The 11026-nt window shown below is 25.7% G+C and overlaps 1 protein-coding gene and 1 long non-coding RNA gene across 2 annotated transcripts; both read right to left on the bottom strand.

Moving 5' to 3' along the window:
* Positions 1-2208: 2208 nt before the first annotated feature.
* Positions 2209-5067, bottom strand: LOC124913222 (agamous-like MADS-box protein AGL80). The gene is made up of 2 exons (XM_047453819.1): positions 4943-5067; positions 2209-2743 (listed from the first exon to the last, which is right to left on the bottom strand). Exons 1-2 carry the CDS (start codon positions 5065-5067, stop codon positions 2209-2211), a joined length of 660 nt encoding a protein of 219 aa, XP_047309775.1.
* A 3754-nt stretch (positions 5068-8821) lies between these two features.
* LOC124911124 lies at positions 8822-10749 on the bottom strand. The gene is made up of 3 exons (XR_007096580.1): positions 10677-10749; positions 9327-9430; positions 8822-9018 (listed from the first exon to the last, which is right to left on the bottom strand). It is a non-coding gene; the product is annotated as an uncharacterized LOC124911124 (long non-coding RNA).
* Between the last annotated feature and the right edge of the window lie 277 nt (positions 10750-11026).

Below are 11026 nucleotides of genomic sequence, written 5' to 3' on the forward strand. Positions count from 1 at the left end.
TCCGATCATTTTAAGACTTGTTTGACATCCACTAAATCTGCATTCCATCCCACCCATATTATGCCTGATCTTGAGTTAGAATTATGCACAAATTTCCATCCACTAGAAAAACATAAATTTCCAATTCTATCAACATTCTCCAGCTTCACATAGTTTCTAAGATGTCAATTAGTGTAACTATATGCCACAATATAGAGTACGTTAATAAACATGATACTATGTACCTTAAGCCCCATGAATCATGAAGGTGGTACTAGATATTATGAGCTATAGATCTTAATCACTTTTGAAGTGCAAAGACCCTATCTAACTAAAAAATCCATTATAGGCTAGTAACACTCTGTATATTCCATTGTTAACTACCTATTAATCTTCAATTCAATGACATTTTTTTTCTCCACCTTATTTTCTATTTAATATCAATGTATAAAATTATATTCAAACATATGTGATTACATACTCAATAAACATATAAGCCTAACATGTAAACATAAATCATATATTTAACACATATCATGATTTGGTGACAGTTTGTTTGATATCTAAGAATGCATAGTGAAGATAAAAGTTTTGCTTTTCTTTATTCAAAGATGGGACATTAATGTTTTGGGCAAGATTAATCCAGGAGTCTTCTCAAATATGATATACTTAACTTATTTTTATTAAAAAAATTATAATATATTTTTATTTTCCTATTTATATTATGAATAAATCTTATCATTTAAAAAAATATTTAATCTTATATTTACAATTATTTCAATTTAAAATAATTATAATTATTTAATTTTTTAATAATTATTATAAACTTACAATCAAATAAAATCCAGAAAGTTGATATTTTATTAATATTCTGTATAATCAATTTTCATTTATATTTTTTAATAATTATTTAAGTTATTTTTCTTATTAATTAATATTTTTTTGTATATGAATTTTATTTAAAATTATAATTATATTTATATGTTAAAATTATTGATACATATATATATATATATTTATTTATTTATTTAGTGTCACAAATTTAAATATATAATTATATATTTAAAAAATATTTATTATTTATTTTTTCCTCTTTAATTTATCTAATTTATACCCAATTTATTTTAATTTATCTAACTATATTAAATTTATAATATTATTATATTATATAAATTAATGAGAACATGAGAATTAGTAAAAAGTTATAGGTGAATATATATATATATTATATATATATATATATATATATATATATATATATATATATGAATTTAAGATGATTTATATAACTGAACAAATTAAATAATAAAAAGTTAATTGAAACTTTGGTTAATAAAAATATATATAAATTAAATTTAAATTTAATAATCAATGTATCAATTAAACACAAAACACCCTAAAAATATTTAACAATTTATTAAATTAATATACTTAACTTACATTTTAATGTTTATATGTTCTATATATTATAAAAAAAAAATGTTTAATTATAATGAAGTTAACCTTACAAAATAAAAAATATTAATTATTATATTTAAAATTATTAATCATTCTTATAAATATAAAAAATTAAATTTATAAAATATAATAAATATTAGTAATAATAATTTAATATTCGATAAAAATAAGTAAATGTACTATATTTAAAATAGTTATAAATATTTATTATTTTTATTTATACTATTATTTTAGTTATTCATTTTTAAATTAAAAAAACCAAAATTTATTCTTTATCAAAATAATTATATTACTTTTGAAGGTTAATTATTAAATAAAATATATATAATAATAATAATAAAAAAAGTGAAACAAAATAAATTAAATATAATTTTATAATCGAGAGACTCAAGATGAAAAAAAATAAGATAGAAGAGAAAAAAAAGAAGAGAAACACGCATATTGAAGAAAGACATTCCCTTAATGTGAAGATGGATCATGTGGCCCCATGTCTTCGTTATGATAGTGAGGAAATGGAGGCGGGTTGCTTGGGTATGGCATGCCATTCTGCGGGAAAATCAGATGGAAAGAGGCTGAAATTCCATGTTAGGGATCATTGTATGGCATGTTATTTTGCTGGAAATCAGATGGTAGAGGTTGAACTTCCATGTTTGCAGGCTGAAATTCCAGTTGGGAGGTTGGAAATTCATGTAATGGTCTCAAATACCAGTGTTAGGATATTCAAACCCCATGTTATAAGGAGGCGGAAACTCCTGGCCGGAAGAGGACATGTCATGTTGGGCGCCATGCAAGAGCCAAATCCCCCATGAGTTGGAGGATTGAAAGAGGAGGAGCCATCATCCTGTTAACCTCCATCATGTTCTGACTGATAACTCTAGCCAGCTCCTTGAAATCTTCTTCGGTATTCAGGCCTGACATAGCATGTTGTGGATTCATCATGGATTGAAACATGATACGAGTCATCTCATTATGATGATTCTCTCTTTCCTGTCTTCTTAGTTTTTCTTGTATCTTTTGGAGCCTCTGCCTCGTAAAGGTCTCTTGATTGACCTTTCGTTTTCCTTGATCAACCTTCGGAAAACTCTGGTACTTTGTAATGAGTCTCCGTACTTCATCCATAGACGGCCAAACAACAGGTTGGGGATCAAAGTCACTATAGATGACGGTACACACTTCAACATCGCACAGAGTGGTGATTTCATCTAGTTGCTTCACAACACTAAGTTTTCTTTTCTTGTATGTGTTTCTTCTTGCACTATTATTGAGAATGTAAGTAAGGTTAACTTTCTTTCTAGTCACTGTGTTTCTACAAAGAAGAATTGAATAAGAAAACTCTTTTTTTCTGAATGTGGTGGGATTTGTTAATGAGTAGAACTCTCTATATATACAGATTTTAAAAAAAAAAACTTGATGAAAACTAGTTTGAATGATACATTTTAATCAATATAGTGAACCAAAACTTTAGAAAAAAAATTTAGATTTTGTATTAATGGTGGTAAGATTTACCACCATAAAAACTAGTTTCCTATATTATAAATAATTGTAGATTAAATAAGTAATTATGTTATAAAATTAATTTTTTATTTAAAATATTTATTCTTTTGAATTATAAAGGTAATAATTCACAAATACAATATTTTTATTTTAAAATATTTCAATGAAATATATTTTAATGGATTCTCTCACCATACACAAACATAATTATAGAAAAAATTATTTTTCCATATCATTTAGCATTTAAAAGCAAATTTGTGTTTTATATTTGATTTAATATATATATATATATATATATATATATAAATGCATTTAAATTCTAAATAGATGTACTTTGAATGGATATTCCTTCAAAATGATTTATTTTTAAATTTGAATTCAAATTTGTTTATATGATTGAAGAATTATAGTATCACTTTATAGCCATTATCATCAATGTTGATTACCAAAACTAAAAAAATTATTTAATTCAAAATAATTAGTGATAAGATTGTTTAAATTTTGAAAAATATTTACTACCATAAAAAGTGATTCCTTTTACTATTAATATTTTTAATTAAAATAAAATAGTGCTATATAGAAAAGGAAAATATGATGAAATAATCTTTCATATATTTTTCCATATTTGATTGAATTTAACAAATAAGTGTCATTTTTAGATAATTAATCAAAACATTGATATATTATAATATTTTCATTTAAAATATTACCTTGTCTAAGCACATAAATATAGTTCTAACTTATTTATTTTTAATAAATAAAAATTATGTAAATAAACATGATAATTTGATAAGACCTTACATGTTTCTCATAAATTAATAAGTATGTTATCTAAAAAAAAATTATTTCAAATAAACTATTTTACGTTAAAAGTCCTACGTCGATCCAACAAATATTTTTCTTTTGATAATTAAAAAAATGTACTTCAAAGTGAAGAAAAAAAAATAATCCAAAGGTTAACCATGTACCTAAGTCCCCATGAATCATGAAGGTGGTAGATCTTAAACACCTTTTGTAGCCAAAGACCTTATCTAATAAAAAAAATTCAATTATAACCATATAACCATTCTATATTCAATTAGCCAAATAAATATTTGTAACCAATTAACCAAGTAACTCTCTTTTGTAGCCATGTAACAAGAAGCCCCTTTCTAACCCCATTAAAGTCATACCTTTTTTTTAGAATAAATAAGTCTCTTATTGTAAATCAATTAACCCCTTTCTAGCGAAAGACACTATGGAATCAAGAATCTAATAATAGCCAAGCCCCCCCTTCAACACTCAATTAACCAAGTAACCTATTGTAACATATTTACAAATAACTCTTTTGAAGTTGGTATCAAATTATTTCTTTTGTAGCCATGTAGACAAGAAGAGCCTTTCTATCCCTATAAACATGTATTCAACTAACATTTCTCAATTAACCCTCTTGTAACCAAATACCCTAAGTAATTATTAATCCATTATATATATATATATATATATATATATATATATATTCATGTAACCCTTCTATAGTCAATTAAACAAGTAACTATTTGTAACAATTTCTAAGTAACACCCTTATAATTGTATCCAATTACTTATTTTATAGCCATGTAGAAAAGAAGAGCCTTTCTATCCCAAAAACATGTACTAAACTAATATTTCTTAATTAACCCTCTTGTAGCCAAAGACCCTAGGTAATCAATAATCCATTATATATATTCAAGTAACCCTTCTATATTCAATTGAACAAGTAACTATTTGTAACAATTGACCAAGAAAGACCTTAAAATTATATCCAATAATCTTTTTGTAGCATGATTACAAAAAGCCCTCTAACAGTACCAATCAAAAACAATAAAGAGATTCGGCCAAAATTAATTAGCAAAACGGTCACATCTTAATGAATCAACATGAAATGAAATGATAACTGATTTAAAAGAAAGCAATTTTATGGGTCTCTTACCCTGAACCCACCAACGAATCCAACCACCACATAAACATATTATAAAATACAAAAAGTTACCTCTTGGATGCCAAGACATACGGTGTGCCCCAAATCAGCAGGCAGCACTGGGATGCTACGGGACCATTAGGAAACAAATGAATTTTCATGACTCCATCATTCTTTTCTGCTATTGTGGACACCATATTGGTACGGATCGAACACCTGAAAAGATTGATCGACGCTCGCTGTAGATAAGAGGATAACAAAGAGGCGGTGAAAACCCTAGGGAATACCATCCTCTATATATATATATAGTAAAACACTTCACCACCAAACAATCTCCTCCAAAATACAAACGTATACAGTGGCCACGCCCTCTCGTGGTTAATGTCACCGTGTGACGTAAAAGAATCATTTTTATTTATTATTTATTTTTTCTATATAATTAAATTAAAAAAATAAGTTATTACGACCCTTCGTAACCTGTAACAGTATAATATCCAATAATTACGCGTCTACTATTGCTCTCCAAAATAGTCTAATATTAACATATTTTAACTTTACATGCATGAAAAAATCAACTAAAGTTATGGCTTTGTTTTTATCTATCTAAATTTCCCAAAGATTATATGAGCACATAATCTATACATATACCAAGTTAACTTTTTCTGTCAGATAAATATTGACGCATAATATGCGTCGGTAAGCTAAGGAATTTGTATAATTTTTTCAGAAAAAAAAATTAAGTTATGGCTATTATATAGTTTTTTTTTTTATGAATTATACATTTTGATTAATAAACGTTTTTTAATAAAACATCAAATAACTTTTTGATTTTCATTTAGGTTCATTAACTTAATTTTTTTTTAAATAAGTGGTCTCACTATTTTTGTCTCACCATTTCTCTTATTTGCAAAGTTATTCAGGTCATCAACTCGGTTTTTTTCAATTCAAGTCCAATCGGTCTGAACATAAGTGAAGATGGCCCCATATACATTGGGACTAGCAGTTTCACTCCATCCGCGCTCAATAGCCAGTGAGATGATTGGCGCAGAAAAAATGCACGTAATTGTGAATGGCTGCCAAAATAAAGATAAAGAAACATGGGTTTCATCGAAGCAAAATTCATTTTATTCCCAATTGCAGGCTCAATAACCTAATTGCAGTATCAAAGTGTCCATCTGAAGCAAATGGATGATTTTTGTGTCCAGATTTAGCTCACAGGCATTCCAGGGGAGGGGGAAACAAAAACCGAGCTAGTGCTAATTGAAGCCTTTAGAGTTTCGCTCTCGGGAGTTCCCAAATCTTAAAGGTCCCATCCTCCAAAACTGCATGAAAAATGTCATTTTCGGAAAACCATCTAAATCATCCCATTTTATTTGATTTATACTCTAATAGTTCATAGTCAATGACTTAAGAGGTACCCTACTATTATTAGACTTCTTAAAGGAATTCTACTACTTCTTTTATTAATCAGTTAAAAGAGCATTATATGATTATTTATTTTGGTTTGTGTAGACAATATTCAATTATATTTTAAAAAATTTATTGAACAGTAGTGTTAAGTTTGATTTTCTTAGTCATTGTTCATCTATATGGTATGCATTGAATATTATTTATTTATTAGTAACATAAATTAAAGTATTTCAAGTTGTTTATAGGTTGTGGGATGAGTAAGATAAATCTTTCTTACAAGTTGGGAGCTCATGACTCGTCCGAAAGGATAGAATAACACTCCCTAAAAGTCTAAATTGACCAAAATCAACTTGAAAACCATAAATAAACTCAGTTTAGTTAATTAATCATGATTACAAAATCGTACAATTTTTTCTAGTTTGTCAAGCAAAATATATATTATATAATGATAGGGGGAGCGAAAGTTTTGCAGCAAATGTGTAGCGAAGTGACGTGGATGGTGACTATGAATGATGACTAAGTATAATTTTAAACGTTCTCTCTCCTATTCATTAATAATTTCTCTCTCTTATCTTCATTAATGATTTTTTTTATATCTCTTCAATCTCTATTAATAATTTATTTTAAATATTAATAAAGATAATAATAAATCAAATAAAAAATAAAAAAATTATATTTTCAAATATATATTATATTTGATAAATATATATTTAAGAGAATAAAAAATTAAATATAATTATTTTTAGTTTTTTAAAATTAATTATTTCTCCATTCTTTTTTTAATTTTTTTTATATTTAAATTTCTTATAAAATATATTATAAATTCAATGCTAAATTCCAAGGTAAGGATATTAATCATTTTACTCAACGGAATGGTTCTCTTTTTTAAACTCTCTTAATTGTTATTTCTTTCTTTTCTTTTCATGTAATTTATTAGAAACTCAATCACTATTTAAGCTCAATCAAAGAATGAGATTTTTAAGGAGAGAAATAACACTTAAGAGTTTAAAAAAAAAATCAATCCCTTAAGTAAAATGATTAATAATTTTTTATTTTATTATTATTAATATATATTATTAAATTGATAGATGATAGAATTAATTAATTGAATTAAAAAATATTTTTTTTATTCTCTTATATATAAATTTTAATTAACATAATTAATTATTATTTATTTTAATTTGAGTCATTTTTATTATTAAAAATAAAATTTATTTTTTTAATAAATAAAAGAAAACAAATTATTGATAGAAAAAAATAATTAAAATGCATTTATAATGGTATGTATAATAATTTAAAAAAAAAGAATATTTATAATAATAAAAATTGAAGAAATAAATTATTAGGTGTTTTTTAATAATAAAAAATTAATTTTTTTATTGAATCTATCTTATTGAAGAGAGAGAAAATGTAAGTAATGAAAAGAGAGAATATTATTAATAAATACTAAAGAGAAAAATAAATAAATACTGAGTCAGCATGTCTAATCAGTACTCCATTTGCTGCTCCATTCATTACAAATTTTTCGTTCCCCTTATCATTACTCTATATATATATATCACTGGTGAAAAAGATGTCAATAACGACAGGAAATACTGTAGCTATTGCTCACTTTACTGTCGCTAAAAATCAACAGCCACAGTAAATGTCCCTGTCGCCAACCGACGCTATTGCTTCTGTAGCTAAAACATAGCTACGGGAATAAGTACTGTCGCTAAAGTGGCTACAGGAATAAAATACTGTCGCTAAATCGATGACTACTGGAACAATTTACTGTCGCTAAAATTATAAATACAAAAAATTTTAACTGTCCTCTACTACCATACATTATTACTAACAAAATAAAATAATTAAAATGATCTTGAAATACAATTTTCTAATAATAAAATTAAATATTTATATTACCCAAACAATTAAACATAATATTTCTATAGTACAAATTTTGTTTAAAATTTATATTTGAACTGTTGTAACATGTTTCATTCAATCCGGTTCTCAACAATCTTCTTTTCTTATTGTAATCCATAGTCATCAAAGTAATCCCTGTCAAAAATCAATAAAATTAATAAGAATATCATCCGATAAAAGTTAAGTCAATCTAAAATAATAAAGTTTTTTTAATCTAATAATCAAATAATTTAATTTGTCCCAATATACCTACTAAGAATTTAACATTCTCCTAAATATATTTCTTAAAGAGTCTAAATTAAATTATAATAATGTAATTAACAAAAGTAAGTTGATCTTAATAGACCTTGCAGAATTATGTAATTAAATTATGATTTCAGATATAATCAAATCAAAAAGATATTTCACAAATATTGTGATCAATATTAGAAATATAGACCATTCACTTGATATTGTCTTCTCTTTACTTTATCAGATTCAATTACGGTTTAAAACAAATAAAAATAGAATATATATTTTCAACAATTGAATAAAGAATGTAACTAAATTCACAAAGATTACCAAAGTAAATCCACAAACATTGTAAATGCAATTTTAATCAAAGAACAGTGTTCTTAAATCTATATACAGCATTTAGTTGATAACTATGAAAACAAATTCAATTAATAAGAAACAAACAAGTAAGCCGTATCTTACATTGGAGACAAACTTTTTTATCTCCACACCTCTCGTATTTATATCAAAATCTAAAAACAGTGATACCATTTTCTTCTTCTTTGTTTGCTTGACTAGAGAATATGGATGAACTAAACCAATTAAGATCTTAGAACCTGTAAAAAGAAATAGTTTTCATTAAGGTTGAACACATATCTAAGATATACATGCATAAACTATGTCATAACTCATACCCTCCATTTAGTTCAAGATTGTCAGTTTCAAGCAAATTATAAATTTTATTATATTGTATAGAAATGACAGTTTCACTTGGTTTCGATAACATAAAAAACTTTAAATTAGAAAGAGCATGTAAATAATGCCTAGATGCTCATCATGATTAATACGATATTAAAATAAATTGTAGATTAATAAAAAAAATACCCTTAAAAAATTACATTATCACACATAGTGAAATTTTTACCTATATTGACATTAGCTTGAGTTCCGAAATAAGGGCTATGCCCGTCTTCTTAATCCCTCATAAAATTTGAACATGATTATTGTCAGCAGCCGCAATACCCCAATCTGACATCATGATAATAATTTTCTTTATAATTTAGATTGCAGCTTGAAGATAATTAAAATATTTGAGAATTTAATCAAATGAAAATGATTAGCATTCTTCTTCTTCACATTCACACTTTGTCAAATTAGACATTTTGCAAATATGACTAAAGTTGTAAAGCCATACCTGGAAGATATTTTTCTTTGCTCCAATTAATCTCACTAACTTGATTTCAACATATTCCACTAGATCTTCAAGCTCAATCTTATATTCTAAAACAAAAGATAAGATGATAATAAAAATTCAACTCACCTCTAAGTACTATTGTCACAATTAAAGAATAATTTAAGTTAGTTACAATGATTCTGTTAAGTCTTAATCATCAAATTCAACTAGTTTTCAGGTTTAGTTAGATTAGTAAGAAAAAATTATCAACATTGTTTCACTTAATACTCAAAACATCATGTTAGTTTCTCATACTCAAAACTAACGTATAAATATTTTGGACAGCCAATTATTTGTATGAAAGAACTTAACACACATATATTTCACAATCTCATAATATATATATTATCTAGTGGCTTTTCTTTGAGGTATAAGGATGAATCTTGATCATTAAAAGTCAAATGCTACATCCAGTATACTCCTAGTTTTAAAAATATTATAATTAGTAAGGATCGATTTATTGGTCTAATAAATATCCATACAATCTGTTACTGTTATTTAGATTTATGGGATTCACAAAAATATATAAAAACAATCATCAATTAAGAGAGATTAGTTGAACATAGAGTTTCCGTCTTTCTCATAAAATTGGTCCACAGCAGAACAACATTGGCAAAGTAAGTTAATTCAAACTAGTTAGTTGGACATCAATTTTAATTGAACTTCATTAAATTTATACTTTTTCATGTCCATAAGATCTCATTAGGACAAGGTGAATTTACCTGCATAAGGTGGTAGCAAGGACATGCATGAATTCTAGTAGGATGGGTTCTTGATAGTTTTAATTTCTTTAGAAAAATAGATGAATGAAAGAAGGTTATATCTTATTTGCATAAATAATTAGGAGTTCAATGTATGAAACCAGAGTAATATGAGATAAACACCTAGGACAAAAATGAATATTTGTTTATTTAGATAAACTTACATAATTTACACAAATGAAAGAGAATATAAAAAAAGAAAATGAACAAGTCAATAGAAACTAAAACAGAGGTAATACTAAGAAGAAAAAAAAGTATAGAGAGTAGTAGAGATTCTCACAAAATTAAAAGTTGCATATCCATCTGAAGACAAAGATGTTCTTGTGAGCATTTCGTCGAACACCTTGTAGACTAACATTTGAAGTGGTGAAGAATTATCAATAGAAACAAACAAAAATAAGATAATGAATATGACCTCAATAAAATTAATATACAGAATCGGTCTTACTTCATTAAGAGAAACAGAGCACCAAAATGCTTAGAGTTTGTCAGATTTCATATCTGGCTTATTTCAGTAACATCGATAAGAAAATTTGATTTATCATCTCCATATTGAGAAGCTTTACGGATCTGATTCAGCGTCACTGAAACAAGTCAATAAGTTTCACAGTCTATAATTGAACCAAAAAT

This window comes from Impatiens glandulifera, chromosome 8 (genome assembly GCF_907164915.1).
Source record: "Impatiens glandulifera chromosome 8, dImpGla2.1, whole genome shotgun sequence".
In the NCBI taxonomy this organism is placed as follows: domain Eukaryota; kingdom Viridiplantae; phylum Streptophyta; class Magnoliopsida; order Ericales; family Balsaminaceae; genus Impatiens; species Impatiens glandulifera.

Coding starts and splice junctions, on each gene's coding strand:
- LOC124913222 (XM_047453819.1), bottom strand. CDS start 5,067: ATGGTGTCCACAATAGCAGAAAAGAATGATGGAGTCATGAAAATTCAT. Junction 2,744..4,942: donor TATGTCTTGGCATCCAAGAG/GTAACTTTTTGT, acceptor TCTTCTTTGTAG/AAACACAGTGACTAGAAAGA.